This window comes from Pollicipes pollicipes, unplaced genomic scaffold, assembly GCF_011947565.3.
Source record: "Pollicipes pollicipes isolate AB1234 unplaced genomic scaffold, Ppol_2.1 Scaffold_4295;HRSCAF=5057_pilon_pilon_pilon, whole genome shotgun sequence".
Lineage (NCBI taxonomy): Eukaryota > Metazoa > Arthropoda > Thecostraca > Pollicipedomorpha > Pollicipedidae > Pollicipes > Pollicipes pollicipes.
The window spans coordinates 1,715,247-1,730,895 of NW_023596461.1; the positions used below are offsets into that span (position 1 = coordinate 1,715,247).

Below are 15,649 nucleotides of genomic sequence, written 5' to 3' on the forward strand. Positions count from 1 at the left end.
TCTAGTGCTCATTTATTGTCACTTATGCGCCATATTTGCGCACAGACTTTGCATTCCCAGCGCTAGCGACGCCTTGGTATCTGCGGGACTGTGGCGTTTAGTGCATTAGCGGATCTTGGGGGTGGTATGTAATTTGTTATGGCTGAGGAATGCTGGTAGCATCTCCCTTCTTCCTGTATGGATGTAGGTTTCTTATGGTGCTTAACGTGCGAGAATTGTGCCGGTCTTAGGTGTTCTCGTTTCCTTGCATATCACGTTATCTTCCATCTTCGCCTAGGCCATTCGAAGTACTCTCAAGCTTTGATGCTTCATATTTCCAGTTTTTATGAGATATTAACCTCATCTTGTTTGTTGTGCATTTGGAAAAGATTCCAAATGTGTCATCTTGTGATTGACGCTATCTGGGCTTGTGCTGCATTACAAGAGCTTTAAGACATCAACCATGTGAATGTTTTTCTGGCTATCTGGTGCTCAAGGTTGATACCCGCAAAAATGTGAGGTTATTTTCTGGATTTTTGTCCATTACATGCCATGCATAGTCATACAAAATGCTGACACAATAGTGTGCTGCTTCATGTTTATCACTAGTGCACAATGTCTTTTAAATGGCAGGTACCATAACTACCTCAGATGTCACCATATTGGCCAGGAATTTCATGCTTTCATAGAAACCTTTAAACTTAAGCCAGAAGTTGGTTTGTAAACAGATGCAGATATGACATGGGAATTGTAATGTGTGTCAACCTGGGTCATGGCCTATAATTCAAGTAGTAAATGGCAGATCAAGATACCTGGATCTGGTAATTCACAATACTAACAGCATTGGTAACTGGTGGGCTCTAAAGAGGCAGTCTGTTTGAGCTTCTAAGTGAAATATAAGAGCTGGAATATGTGAGCACTGTTATGCCTTACCAGGTGATGGTTGCTGGATGCAGTGCCTGGTAAGCACTTCTGAGACCTCTAAGGGATTATAGGTGGCAGGGCTACAAACTTTGATGCAGCTGGTGACATGTGTATTGGAGACATGTTTTGTAGCAGTGGTGTGAAGTTGCCTCAGGTTATGCAGAGCTTTTGACCTATGATGTCATTTCTGGATTTTGCAGTTATTTATATAGCAAATGATGTTGCTTTGTGTTCATTGGCTGAAGACTGTCTTTGGGCACACAATCAGTGTATAATTATGTCCACAGAGGGGTATATATCACTTGTTGCATTAATGACTAATGTTTAAGGTTTAAGAAGGTCAGGCCGCTCTCATATTTTATGAATGAGTATAGGTGATTCTTTTGGACTGATTTCATGCATGACATTATTTGCACCAATTTTACCAGAAAAGTGTCATTCTGTTTCTTGGTGAAATGTTGTTTGCTGCTTTGCTTGTAAGCATTTATCATAATGGGCTCTTTTCTTGAAAATAGGGTGGTGACAAAAAAGAATTGCTCCTGCCCAGCAAGTGATAACAATTTTAATGAGCATGATTTGTATAAAATTATGCAATGTTTGTTCATGAGTATCATTCACAGTGGCATGGCTATCTGTGCAATTGTATATCATGCTTCCCTAAATGTGCACGGTGGTGGCCGTGTGAATGGCATTTCAGTAAGCACAGGTCAGTTCTCATTGTGTGCATATTTTGTGCATTACTTTGTGGAATTTGGAAACAAGGTTTGATGACATGGGTAGTGAGGTGTTTAAAGGATCCTGTTACCACTGCACATTCATTGCCTGACACCATCTGGGCTTGGAATGTTTTAAAATTTGATATTATTTCTATAAATGGGAAGTTGAATCAACAATGTGAAGTCACATTTTGTTATGATATAAGTCTGGCTTCCCCTCTTGTAATCTTTTTGTCAATCAAGGCCTCAGACATAGCAAAATGTGCCTTATCAGGGATTTGGAGGCAGTTGTCAGGATTATAAATTTTTATGTGTGAATCGTGTGTGTGACTTCTGCATGTGCCATTTTGCCAAAATTCACTTCAGCTGTCACTGGCTGCATGCTGACATCTAGGACTGCCAGCCTGTTGTCATGCACCCTGCTGTGTAACCTGCTGCATACTGCATATTGCAGGCATGCCAACTGCTCTGAAGATCTTTCTCTCATACTGATCCCTGTTGTCAAGAACAGGAGCAATGCCACTCCCAATGCCTCATCCTGTTTTAAAAACTGAAAACATGAATGCTGTTGATGAAAAAAGTGATCAGATTTATGAGGACTTTCAAGAAATGTGCTTTGATCTCAATATGGACAAGTTTACTGCAAGGGATGCATGGAACAGCTACTGCCAAGTAAAGCAGAACTACTCACTAGAGGTATGTTCAGTCACTTTTCTTCATGAAATGATTAAAATTGGCATTAAACATGACTATGCTAACACCTTGTGATTGTTCAAGATGCACCAGTGTTATAAACAAGCATTGTTATGCAGACACATGGTTGTGTGTTCTCTCCAGTCCCACTTGCAACAGTTCTGCTGGTGGTAAGGCACTTGACCCTGGTGTGATCTGGCCAGCCCGCCTGTCTCAGCTCTGCTCTGTGGCTGCTGTTCCCCAGGGCAAAAAGCTGCACTGGCTGGCATGCGCACTGTACGTGTCTTGCCGGCGAGGCTCCGTGCCGACCGTCGGACACCACCTGGCCCCGATGCAGGGCAATTTTATCAGCCTCACCAGGCTGCTTAGGTTCGCCCAGTTCAGGTAGGATGTGTGGCAGAGGACGCAGGTGTGCATTGCGACGTGTTGCGGCGTCGTAGTCCGTGAATTAGTGCTGTGCACTACATGTTTTGGTCGTTGTTGCTGTGATTTGCCTTGCCTCGAATTGAAGCAAACATCGAGTGGTGTTTGGAAACCAAATTCATTGAAGCTTGCTAGCTTACAACTTTGTGGACTTGTGGGCTGGGTTTCGATGTGCCTTTTTTGTGAGTGTGGGCGGTCATTGGGCTAATAACATTCCAATGTGTCGCTTATTCACCATGTTGTAGTTGGAACTGGTCTTCGTCGGGTACGCGTGATTTCTCAATTTCTTGCATTCAACATTGTGATGATGACACAGTGTATCCAAGTGTCAAGATTTTGCAAGATGATCGATGGGCGCCACCTCCGCCAGAATGGGGATTTTCCGTGTTCATTTGCAGACTCACTTCATCGATGTTTTGCGTTCTCTTTTGCAGTTTGCTTGAGTTTTTCGACAAGTCCAAGAAGTGGGCAGAGATGTCCAACCTGCCCCACCCGTTCCAAAGGAATCTAGACGCCCTGGAGAGGAACTTTGCTGTGACAACGTTTTTATTCAACTATTACGAGCCTATGTTCAAGAAGATATACACCGATCCTGCCGACGATCCGCCTCGCCCGCCCAAGTCCAGGAAGCAGAGGTGAATGACGTCACGGGCCGAGGCGGGACGTGCTGTGAATGAGGCACCCTCGTTACCTGTTGCAGCTTATGTAATAACAATGGTAACAATAAAATGTTGCAAGTTGTATATATATATATATATATATATATATATATATATATTGTACTTTAATATTGAACTTGTGCAATGGTCCTTGGTGAAGGCTCTCAATCCTCGTCCCGCAAAGTCAAGACCGAGCTGTTTTGCGCATTGGCGTAAACGGATTCGGAAGCACTTGCACGACCTTTTCGCCCGCAACACATTGTTGGAAAAGCAAGCCATACCCTCTAGATCTGCGGTAGCGAGTCCTGGGCGACTAGTGTATTGTGATATTTCTAACTGCTGCGTCTGACCTGGCCACACGGCAGCGACCTGCGCGGATGGATGGTGACCGCGCCGCTCGCCGTGTGACCTGGACCGTGCCTCCGCACCTGTGTGTGTCACCTGACCCCTGCCGACACCCGGCGTGTGACTCGAGCGGCGCCGCGCCCGCAGGCGGGGCGCCTGCACGGCCAGCGACGCGTTCGAGTTCACCTGGACGCTGTTCGTGCTGGTCAAGTCGACCATCCCGTCCGTGTCGTCCGACCTGGTCAGCACGTACCACCTGCTGCTGGCCTGCGTCGACTACATGTTCGGCGTAACGGTGGCGGCCGACCGGCGCGACCTGCTGAACAGGAGCTCGCCCGGTACGTCGCCCCCTCGGCTCCCGCTCCCCCGCCCTTCTGGCCTGCGGCGGACCATGTCGGTCCCCGCGCCGAGTCGAGTCGAACCATCGAGGTCTAAGATGTGCTGCAGGTATGCAGTGTTGTCGTGTTGTGTGCGAAGCAGTGTTGCCCGGAGACGTTTCGGTAGCTGAACGTGGTGGTGTGCTCCTGCTTGATTTGTCGCCCTCTGGCCACACTGCAGCGGTTGGGGCTTTGCTGTAGTTTGTGTCATGCAGATGTTGTGACCGGAGTCCGCGTCCAGCTCCAGCTGAACAGTGTGCAAGGGGGCGTGCTGTCGGCCTGCCGCTAGATCCTGCAGACGTGGACGTGCTCCTGTGTTCAGATGCCGTGTTCCTCCGCTGCCAGCGGGCTCTGGACTCACGCCCCTCCCCCTCCCGTTCGCAGCACTGCCGGAAAACTTCAACTCGCGCGACTACGAGCCGCCGGCCGACGTGCCCTGCATCCTCGAGTACCTCTGCTCCCAGTTCAACGGCCTCATCATCGAGGCCAAGAGCATTCGGCGGCACGTCTGGAAGGAGAAGATCGTCCAGATGTTCGCGAGCAAGGTGACGTCGCCCGGCTGGTCCATGGCGGGCGGTCTGCATGCACGTGGGAACGGGCCACCGAGAGCCGTCGTGTTGGACGCAGCGAACACGCCGATGCCGCTTTGACATCGTCCTGGTGCCGTGTGCCTGGCCGTCGATGTCGTGGTCTTTCGAGGAGGCGTGCGGCCTGATTGTTACTTGGCTCGTTACTTGCCCTGACGTTGTGATTGGCATTCTGACGCAAATTTGAGTTTGCATGGGTCCTGGCTAGGTATCAGTCGGTTTTCCACGTCTTCGTTTGCGGTAAGATATCGGGTATGGTACGATTGTTTGTCCCGGCCATTGTGCTGGGTGGAATATCTGTCTTCAGCTTCGTGGCCGGCTCTTTCTAACCCCCGGCTGCGGACCCTGACCTCCGGCGGCGTCCCTCTAACCTCCGGCGCCGTCCCTCTGATCCCCGGCTGCGCTCCCCTGACCTCCCTAGGTGCCCTTCTGACCACCCGGCGGCGCCCCTCTGCCCCCGGCGGCGCCCCTCTGCCCTCCGAGGGCGCCCCTCTGCTCCCCGGCGGCGCCCCTCTGACCCTCCCCCCCCCCGGCGGCACCCCTCTGACCCCCCGACGGCACCCCTCTGACCCCTAGACGCTGCACGGTGACCCGGCCTCGCTGACCGGCATCTTGGACCTGGAGCCGTTCGAGCTGAACTGGAAGAGCGTCAACAAGCGCTACGAGGAGTACCTGCTGACGTGCGGCAACTTTGACGAGCGCACGTTCCTGGGCGAGCGGGCCGGCCAGGAGATCGGCACGCCCAGCAAGGCCAACAACTACAGCGTAACGGCCGGCGACCTGGCCGAGCGTATCCACGTGCGGCGCAACCTCATGCTCACCCAGGTTAGCGGGGTGGGTCCCACGCTGCTCACTCAAGCCAACGAGGCTGGCGTCCGGACACGAGTCAGAGGCCCTCGTGCTCACCTGGATGAGTGGACGGAACTTCTTCCGCTGCTGTCGCTGTCCTTGACGTAGCTCGTTTTCAAACACGATACGGGCGGCATTTGTGACGGGTTAGTTCAGCATCGCTAGGCGGCTCCGTGTAAACGTGAATTCGTGTGTCGTTGCCGTGTACGTAATCGAGATCGAGGGGACGGAGCCACGTGGCGAGCGGGCACCGGCGCTCCGTCACGCGCAGTGGCGGTCCGGGCGGCGGTGCGTCTCACCGCGCGCCCTCGGCCGCAGAACAAGAACGTGCTGATGCCGTCGACGCCGCTGACGGGGCGCGGCTACTTGCGGGCCGAGCCGGCGCCGGCCAACTCGTCGCCCACGCCCATCACGGCCTCCATGTACAGCGTGAGCCGGCTGCAGGCGCTGCTGGACGGCCGCCGGCCGGCGCCCAGTCCCCAGCTGGCCGCCCTGTTCAGGTGGGAGCGCGCGCGCGCCACGTTCGCCGCGCCCGGCGTGGCGAGCGCCGCCGAAGCGGGCCACAGTCCGCGGTGCCGGCAGGACCGTAGCCCACGGCTGTGTCGCTCCCGGTCGCGGCGACGTCTGAGACGCTGCCGCGGTACGTTATGGTTTGGATCGGCTAGCCAAGCGGGCTAGGCGACGGTGGGTTAGCCAAGCGTGGCGCTGGGTCTGAGCCAGATCCTTAATGGCCCATTATGGCCGGTGGCGTTTTCCGTGCTGTTACGTTTTTGTGTCGCTTTTTCGCTGCCCGTCTGCCCTGACCATGGCCGTCCGCGCTCGCCGCAGCTCGTGCTCACCGGATCCGACCGAGACAATCGCGACGCTGGTGGCCGAGTTTAAGGCCGAGTTCAGCGCCGCCTGCGCCGGCGCCGTGGACGGGGCCGACGCGCCCGACCTGGTGGACCGGCGCTTCCACATGGCCGCCTGCTTCTTCTACAAGACGCTGGAGAGCGTGCTGCTGTCGGAGCGCCGGAGGAAGCCCGACATCAACCTGCTGGTGGGTGGCGCCGGCCGCTCGGGGGCGGGGCTGTCGTCCTCACTGCAGCGCCTCCAGCCGAGTCTGCGGCGCCCGTCTAGTGGTGCAGTCGGCCGCCATGAGCGGGTGTTACCGAGCGACGAGCGGCGCCCCAGGCGTGAGCGGTGCCCGCCACTCGGCTGTCTCCCGCGAGATTGGCAGTCTCCCGCGAGATCGGCAGTCTCCCGGGCGGCGCGCTGTCTCCGCTGATGGCCGCGTGTGCTGACGTCGCCAGGTGCTCCTGGACCAGAGCGTGTTCCACCGCTGCCTGCTGGCCTGCAGCCTGGAGATCGTGCTCTTCAGCTACAACACGGCGCCGCTCGAGTTCCCCTGGCTGCTCGAGGCGCTCAACATCGAGCCGTACGACTTCTACAAGCTGCTGGAGATCATCATCCGCGAGGAGCAGGGCCTCTGTCGGGACGTGATCAAGCACCTGAACAAGGTGGGCCGGCGGACGGACGCGCGCGGACGGCCGCTGGTAGGACCGGCCCTGTGCACGACGTGCCTTGTCCAGCGGGCTGCTCATTATCGATCACGTCTCAGTTGCACCCACAGCCTGTGTATGTGAATGTGTTTGTTTCCTACACGTGCCCCTACCCCCTGTTCAAAATGTTTTTCTCGTTGGATGGGCTAGATTGCCTGCCGGCGCCCGCAACTCATCTAAGCTCGTTGGCGTCGCCAACCTGCGGCGACAGTGGGACCAGCGGTGGTGGTTGTTCGAGGTTGTAATCGTCAGTCGGACGGGCTCGCCCCCGCTGGCGGCCGGGAGGCGCCGTGTCGAGCCCGGGTGCTGACCGCGGCGCGCCGGCCCAGGTGGAGGAGCATATCCTGGACTCGATGGCGTGGCGCCGCTGCTCCCGGCTGTGGACGGTCATCGAGGCGGCCGGCACCGGCAACATCCCCACCAGCGAGACGGTGACGCCTCACCTGCAGGTACGTCCCCTGCCCTCCTCCTGCCCCCAGGGCACGCAGGGCAATGGGGGGTACAATGGGCGTGTCAGTTCGTGGTGTCAGTGGTGCACTTGGCGGCTGCCACCAGCGCTCTGACAGGCGGCAGCCAGTTCGACGCCAAAGAGTGGCGTCTGTGAGCTGTGTAAGATCCAGCCATTCGGCTCTGGCGTGGATATGCCCCTCTGTAGAGAACTGTTCAATCAGAGGTTCCTCTGTCTAGGCATGCCGCCGCCGCTATGACGTCTCCTTTTCGAAACCACTGATTCGGTGCCGTGTCGTCCGGTTCATACGAGTCACGCGTAACGATGCGGCACACTCGGCCCCGACGCTGCGGTCGCCAGCTGTCTGCAGTCGGCCGCTGGACGTGGCAGATGGGCTGAGTCTGTGCCCCCCCCCCCCCCCCCCCCTCCTGACACATCCTGCGGGAGGACTCGTGTCCCCGTCTGCCCCATTGTTTCCGCCCGGCTGTGACCCTGACTTCGCCCACTGTGACCCTGTCTTCGCCAGTTGTGACGCCGTCTCCGCCGACTGTGATCCCGTCTCCGCCGGCTTTGAATGTCTCCGCCGACTGTGACCTTCGCCGGCTGTGACCCTGACTTCGCCCGACTGTGACCCTGTCTCCTCCCGACAGGAGGCGGCGGGTGCGGCCGCCTCGTCGGCCGGCACCACTCTGCTGTCGCCCGCGCCGCACAACCCCACCGTGCGCCGCCTGTTCGTCACCTACAGCAGCCGGTCGGCGGCCAAGAGTGCGTACTGGGCGGGCGCGGCGCCGTAGGCACGACTGATGAAACCCGTTTGGTGGCGGCGCTCCTCCAGTGGCATGAGCCCTTCCCGAGCCCGGCGGTCGCCGGCTGCTGGCGACATTGGTTGCCGTAGAAGGATTTTCTTTTGAAAGAGTGTCGCGTCATAGATGAGCACCCCGTGTGTGATGACGCTCAGCCAGGCACCGAACATGGTTGTCGTCACGCGCACGACCATGGCCCCAGGGTCTGTGTTGCCTTGTGACGGCTCTCCTGCTGGCACTGCTCGCCGTGTCACAATTATCTGCCGTGTGACGCTGGTCGGGCGTGCGCCCGTCCCCGTCACTGGACCGGCACGCGGCCCGTGTGCGTACCGTCCGTGCGCGGCCTGACGTTGGCGCGGTGCGTCCACAGACCCGCAGCAGTCGCCCTTGTCCAGCGCCACGGAGCGCTTCATGTCGCCGGTGGTGCCGTCCAGCGCGCGGCGCCGCCTCTTCGTGGCCGGGCCGCGCCAGGGCGTCCGCGGCGAGCAGCCGGCGGTGACGGGTGAGTCGCGTCCGGGCCTGACGCCGCCGGCACCGGCGCCAGGCCCGCTCCGGCCGGTCTCCAGCGGCGCCAGACGGTGCTCTGGCCCGAAGCAGCGGCAGTCAGCGGACAGTGGAGGGACACGCGGCGGTGCGATGTGTTCAGGTCGGCTCACGCTGGCAAGCTGCCAATCCGTGCCACGTGACACCCACGTGACCTTTGGTTACGCTGGACATCTGTCTGTAATTGCCATCGCCGTCGGCGCGCCGGCCGCCTCGCAAGTCGGTGAGCTGGGTCTGACCCACCCCTCTCTCGGCAGTGAGTCCGGCCCTGGAGCGGCGCGTGCGCACCTACTCGCTGATCGTGGGCGGCGGCTCCGGACGCAAGACGCCGGCCGGCGGCGGGACGGCCGAGCCGGCGGCCGCCTCGCCAGCCGCCTCCACCACCGTCGCTGGCGCGCCGCCCGCCGTCGCGGCGTCAACGGCGCCGGCCGCTGCCGCCGCTACTGCCGCCGCCGCGCCGACGCAGACGCAGACACCCACGCCGACGCCGACGCCGACGCCAGCGCCGGCGCCGATGCCGACGCCGACGCCAACGCCGGCGCCGACGTCGATGCCGACGCCGACGCCGACGCCGGCGCCAACGTTGATGCCGACGCCGACGTCGGTGCAAACGCCGACGCCCGGTGCCGACACGCCGCCGATGAGGCCCAAGCAGAACTCGCTCGGCCTGTTCTTCCGCAAGGTGGGCTCGGAGGGGATGGGTGCATTTTCCGCGGGGCACACCCTAGGAGAGAGTCCATCACTCACTCAATTGTACTTGTTCGTTTTTGCGTGATTTAGCCCCGCGTACAAAAAAGTTGTGAGTCATCATCGCTGCTTCTGTCTTTGGTTGTCGCAGAGACTGCAAAACTCGACAAGACGCAGACTCGAATCTGTAGCGTTTGCGGTCAAATTAAAACATTCAGCTTGCTAAGAATGACTGGTTCGCCAAGCCGGAAGAGCACAAACCAGTTTCTTTCAGTGGTGATTGCTCTGGTATTGGCCGTTTCGATGCCATGTCGTTGATTTCTTCGAGTTTGTCTGTGGACCTCACATCTACTTGTGCCGCGTGCCGGGGCTCGCGACAAATCTATTCGTGCTGCCAGCCTGCCTCCTCCCCCGTCCCTCCCCCAGATGGCGTCTGAGCGGCACCGTGTCTGTTTGTGGGCGTCCCACAAATACACAGACGCACCGCCCCGCTCCCACCCATTGAGCGGCACCGTGTCCGTGTATGGGCGTCTGTGGTGTATGGCAGTTGTTTAGGGAGCCTACGCGCCAGGCAAGTGGGAGTTGCGCGAGGGAGTTCGCCTTGACAAGGTGGCGCGTGGCGAGGGCGCGACGTGTTCGGACGCCTCGGACGTTATATTATCACTTTTTTGTTGTTACCGAGGTATTGGGAAAATACTCACGGTAGCACCTGACGTAGTGTTTGGTCGGGCTGTGAGAGTGGATGATACCACAGCGTCCCACAGATACACCGACACACCGCCCCGCTCCCACCCATTGAGCGGCACCGTGTCTGTGTATGGGCGTCTCAACCACACACCGACACACCACCCACTGAGCGGCACCGTGTCTGTGTATGGGCGTCCCACAGATGCACCGACACACCGCCCCGCTCCCACCCACTGAGCGGCACCGTGTCTGTGTATGGGCGCCCCACCGACACACCGCCCCGCTCCCACCCACTGAGCGGCACCGTGTTCCTGTATGGGCGTCCCACCGACACACCGCCCCGCTCCCACCCACTGAGCGGCACCGTGTCCGTGTATGGGCGTCCCGCCGACACACCGCCCCGGCGCCCACTCACCGAACGGTGCCGCGTCCGCCGCAGTTCTACTACCTGGCGTCGGTGCGCATCCGCGACCTGTGCGAGCGGCTGAAGCTGATGGAGGACGTGCGCGAGACCATCTGGACCGTGTTCGAGTTCGTGATCGTGCACCACGTGACCGTGATGCAGGGCCGACACCTGGATCAGCTCATCATGTCCGCCATCTTCGTTGTCTGCAAGGTGGGGCTGGGCCGTCGCCTTGGGCGCCCCCCCCCCCCCCTCCCATGCCAGAGGGTGTGTCTGTAGTTCAGGGCGGGACAGTGCACTGTCCCCATCCAGGGCCGTGGCCAAGGTCCATCCAACCATTCCCACCATTGCTCTCTAGTGCTCACTGAACGTTTGTGCCCGGGAAGTTTAGGCTATAGATGAGGGCCGGGTTTACAATTCATTACGACTTAACTTCGCCTGCTCTGTTTGCTCTATTATATTGCTCTACATCTGTTCTATTCTCATATTGGCTTCACCCAGCAGCCGTTCGTGGCAGGACCCAGTGTTCCGCATTTGCGCGACCTCTCCGATAAACTGTGACGGTTTCCGGACGGACGCTACCGTCGTCACGACACTGAAAGCGTGGCGTTATGCCTTCTGGGGCTTCGGCCTTCGCTCCGGCTCCCTGCCAGCGCGGCGGTAGCGGCGCGGCAGCCACCGCCGTAACGGCTCGCGCTGCTCCTTCCGGCAGGCGTTCGGCATGAACAAGAAGTTCACGGACATCATGGGCATGTACCGGTGCCAGCCGCAGGCCAAGTCTCACGTGTACCGCTCGGTGCTGCTCGGCGTCAACCAGAAGACGGATGGCGCCGGCGGCGAGGAAGCCGCGCCGGCGCCGGAGCCGGCTGAAAAGCCGGCCAAAGGTGGGCAGCGGCACGACGTGTGACGGTGCGCTGGACGGGCCGGCAGACTCCCCCCCCCCCCCCCCCCCCTCCACGACGAGTTAGGCGTGACTTGTACTGTGACATTGTGGGCAGGACACCGTCCTGCCGAGGCTGCAGTTATGCGCAAGGTAGCGCTGTTTGGCTCACCGAGCGTGGTCCAAGACGCCGTTCTGACTCGCCTGACTGCGAGGTGTCTGATTTAGCGACGGTGCCATTCTTTGCGTTGTCCCCGGCGCCTACCAGTCTGTCCGTGGCTGAAACGTCCTTCACCCCACCCCCGCTGACGGTCCCGCCCTGTGGCAGCGGCTCCGGCGTCCCTCTGCCCCACCCCACTGACGGCGCCGCCCTGTGGCAGCGGTCCCGGCGCCCCTCTGCCCCACCCCACTGACGGCGCCGCCCTGTGGCAGCGGTCCCGGCGCCCCTCTGCCCGCCGACGCCCTCGCGCATGGCCGGCACGGCGACCAGCTACGAGTTCGAGGACCGCAACGAGGAGCGTGGCGACATCATCCAGTTCTACAACCAGGTGTTCGTCGTCAAGGTCAAGGCATTCGTCAGCAAGTTCTCCAAGAGTGACGTGAGTGGGCGGCCGGCGGTCGCTGGGCGGTGGGGAGCCCACGGATGGAGGCGCCCTGGGTGTCGGGGGGGGGGGGGGGAGAGGGAGGTACTGTAGTGTGGGATAGACGCGGACTCGGAGAAGACGGCGCCAAGTATGTGAAGTGAGTATCGTGGTTTCGTTGTAGCGTATGGGCTTATAGGAGTTGTTAATGAAATGTTCAATTTCCATGGAATTCCCTGTTAGGTGCGGGTAAGTCCGTTTCTTCGGTCTGATTGCGGATGGGCTAGTTCTCCCCCGTGCCGATCGAGCCTGTGTCAGGTCACGTCATGATGGAGAGAGACTATTCCAGTGGTAATAGGAAGTGTTTTAATTATCTTACCCTTATTAACTGCATTATCTGTTGCGTGCTCGTTGTTCCGTGCCTCTCTGTAGGATTCCATTTGTTTTATCTATTCCGTATGTCTGTTATTTGCCGGTCTTTGGTAAATATGTATCCAGCCTTGTGGGGTGCTGGTGATGTGCGTTTGTTGGCTGCTGCTATAAGATGCTGAAAACGTATTCCATGGCCCACAACAAAAAAAAACTTCCTTGGCTCATGTTCATGTCGAAGCCGCCAAACTTGCAGTGGCGCTCTGATATTAGCACGAAACGTTCAAATTTCACCTTTGTGTCCGCGTCTAACACAATCCAAACTTGAAAGAGTGGCTGGCTACAATACTGCTGCGCCGGTGCCGGTCGTGCCAGCACATAGTGGTCGGCGCGCGCGCGTGCCGGACGGTATGTGACGCGCCTCGGGCGGCCGGGCAGGGCAAGCCGCCGCTGTCGCCTCTGCCGTCGCCGCGTCTCAGCCCGCTGCCGCTCAGCCGTAAGGTGTCGGCCAAACACTCCATCTACATCAGCCCGCTGAAGCAGTCGCCTGGACGCTTTGGCGAGCGCGGCAACGTCCGCTCCTACAGCTTCAACCGCTCGCCGGCGCACGTGAGTCCCCCCTCTTTCTCCCTCCCTCCACTGTGCACACGCGCTGGTCCCTTGTGCGCTACACTCGTGGCGTTGCGCGCCGACTGCCTCAAGTCGGCGCGTAACGGTCACGTGACCGACTTATCGCAGTCACGTGACCGACTTATCAGGGTTACGTGTCAACTTATCACGGTCATGTGTCCGGCTTATCATGGTCACGTGTCCGACTTTCACGTGTCCGACTTGTCACGGCCACGCGTCCGACTTATCACGGTCACGTGTCCGACTTATCACGGTCACGTGTCCGACTTTCACGTGTCCAACTTATCACGGTCATGTGTCCGAATTATCACTGTCACGCGTCCGAGTTATCACGGTCACATGTCCGACTTGTCACGGTCATGTGTCCGGCTTATCACGGTCACGTGTCCGACTTTCACGTGTCCGACTTATCACGGTCACGCGTCCGGTGTATGCTTCCTGGTTCGCGTCTCCGGGTTGGCTCCCGCACGTCTGACGTCGCGCCGTCTCCGCCAATGGCGCTCCTCGCCCGACGTCAGTTGCGTCACCCCCGCCTGTGATGTTAGCCGGCCTCCTCCGGCTACGGCCGCCGCGTCTGACGCCGTCTCGCGCCGCCCGCAGGAGCTACGATCCATCAACGCCATGGTGAAGCCGTCGCCGCTGCCGGCGGTCGAGGCCGGCAAGCGCCTGCGGCCCCTGCTGGAGCCGGCCGGCGCCGACGAGTCCGAGCCCAAGCGGTACAAGGCGCGCCTGCGCGACGTCCTCGACCAGCGGCAGGCCAACGTCGGCGAGTGACGTCACCCGGCCGCTGGGGAGTGACGTCACGGGAGGCGCGCCTCCGCGACGGGCTGTGCCAACGACAGGAGAGCGTCGGCGAGTGACGTCACCCGACCACTGGGAAGTGGCGCCATGCTTAGTGTCTGTGTTGCGTCCTTGTGTCAGCGGCACGCGCCCGTGGGCTGTGTGAGCTGTATAATGCGCTGCGTGCGCCCACAGACAGTCGGACCGCGTGCTCATCGCGTGCTTTTGGGATCTTGTCTAGCCCGGATCATTTGTAACGGATTGGTTTGTAACGGGAGCGGTGTCAAGTGTTGGCGATGCGTTTTTAGATCACAGAGAAGATCAGGTTTACGTAATGCGATTATCTTCAGGCTGTTGTTCAGTTTCCGTTTGGCGTAACGGATGTTTACACCCGTCTATGGTAAATGGTGTAGATTGAAATGTGTGAGGATGACTAGCATGGGATGTGTGCGTTTGTAGGTTTTCCCCGTGTCATTTTAGGTGTCTTCCATTTGTTCATCATCAGGCGACTTATTGCGCAGGCTTGGCTTTCAGGTAACGGTGTTTTTGTGAAGCATTGTGTTGTCTGATGTATCATAATAAGCAGGCCGTTTTGATCATTTGTGACGGCTACGGCGTTTTTACTCCGGCTCGGTGTGCGGACGGGAACTATGACCACCGCCGGAGGCATCACGCCCGCTTCTGTTGCCGCCGACTGAGACCGGGCGCACCGCTGGCGACCTCAGCGGCTCCACTCAGTGGCGGTCGGCGGTTCTGGAGCCCGCCCGCGGGGGCCGGCCGCGGCGCCTCTGGCGGTGTCTGCCAGACGGGCGGGTCAGGGCGCCGAGGCGCTGCGTCTGCCCGGCGGTGGGGAGCGGTGCCCGAGCACCCTCCGTCAGCAGCCGCGCGCTCTCGGTGAGACGGAGGATGCCCGCCGCGATGCTGGTGACCTTCTCGCGGCGAGGTGCTGGGCAGCCAGCGGGCCCCGCCGCCGTGGTGGCTGTTGGCTGACCCCGCGCGAGGGTCCGCCCGGGAGTGAACGGGCCGCCGCTCATGACGGGCTCGCCTACCGCCGCTCCGGTGTCGGCGCCGATGCCGGTGGGCGGCGGAGGAGGCGGCCCACGGAGTGACGTCGCCGCCCTCCCACGGCGGCGACCTCCTGATCCGAAACCCGTCGGAGCTGGCTGTCACGCGCGCGTCAATCACCATTCAGTTTGAGTCGTCCGCTGTCGGTCGCACACTGGCGTGTGTTTCTGTTAACCGCTGTGTGTGAGAGGATCTCCCCTGCGGCCGCCACCCGTTTGCACGTTTTCAGCTCTGCTGCGCCGGGCGACTGGCTGGACCATCCGGTGCCGCGCGAGCCCGGAGCGGCAGCTAAGTGGTGTCGCGTCATTGGTCGGTTGAATGTCTCGTCTCGTCTCGTCTGTCCGTTAGCCTTTTTCCGTGCGTCGGCTGTCTGTCTGTGCTGGGTTGGAATGCTGCGTAGTAACTTCAATATCGGTTGGAATGCTGCGTAGTGTCTTTAATGTCGGTTGGGATGCTGCACAGTGTCTTGGTGTTGTAAGGCTCTTCTCCATACCGGGCCTGATCTGCACTGTAGTTATTTGTCCGGAAAGGCGCTTTTGTATAACTAGCTACTTGATGCACCATTGTACCCCGGCAGTGCTGTGAGTTACTGAGTTAACCGAAATGCAAACACGATCGTACAATACAACACCTCAATGCTGTCTGCCTATTTTGGAATGCCAGTCCGGATCGTTATTTGC

The 15,649-nt window shown here is 59.2% G+C and overlaps 1 protein-coding gene across 1 annotated transcript; it reads left to right on the forward strand.

Moving 5' to 3' along the window:
• Nucleotides 1–66: 66 nt before the first annotated feature.
• On the forward strand, nt 67–15,600 carry LOC119096511 (retinoblastoma-like protein 2). Its single transcript, XM_037219420.1, has 21 exons — nt 67–124; nt 2,074–2,315; nt 2,557–2,696; nt 3,170–3,370; nt 3,887–4,077; nt 4,501–4,661; nt 5,280–5,528; nt 5,871–6,052; nt 6,381–6,591; nt 6,845–7,051; nt 7,423–7,542; nt 8,192–8,306; nt 8,715–8,846; nt 9,145–9,188; nt 9,444–9,569; nt 10,701–10,877; nt 11,377–11,508; nt 11,873–11,882; nt 11,977–12,143; nt 12,933–13,103; nt 13,725–15,600. Exons 2-21 carry the CDS (start codon nt 2,136–2,138, stop codon nt 13,896–13,898), a joined length of 3,090 nt encoding a protein of 1,029 aa, XP_037075315.1. The 5' UTR covers nt 67–124; nt 2,074–2,135; the 3' UTR covers nt 13,899–15,600.
• The last annotated feature ends 49 nt before the right edge of the window (nt 15,601–15,649 follow it).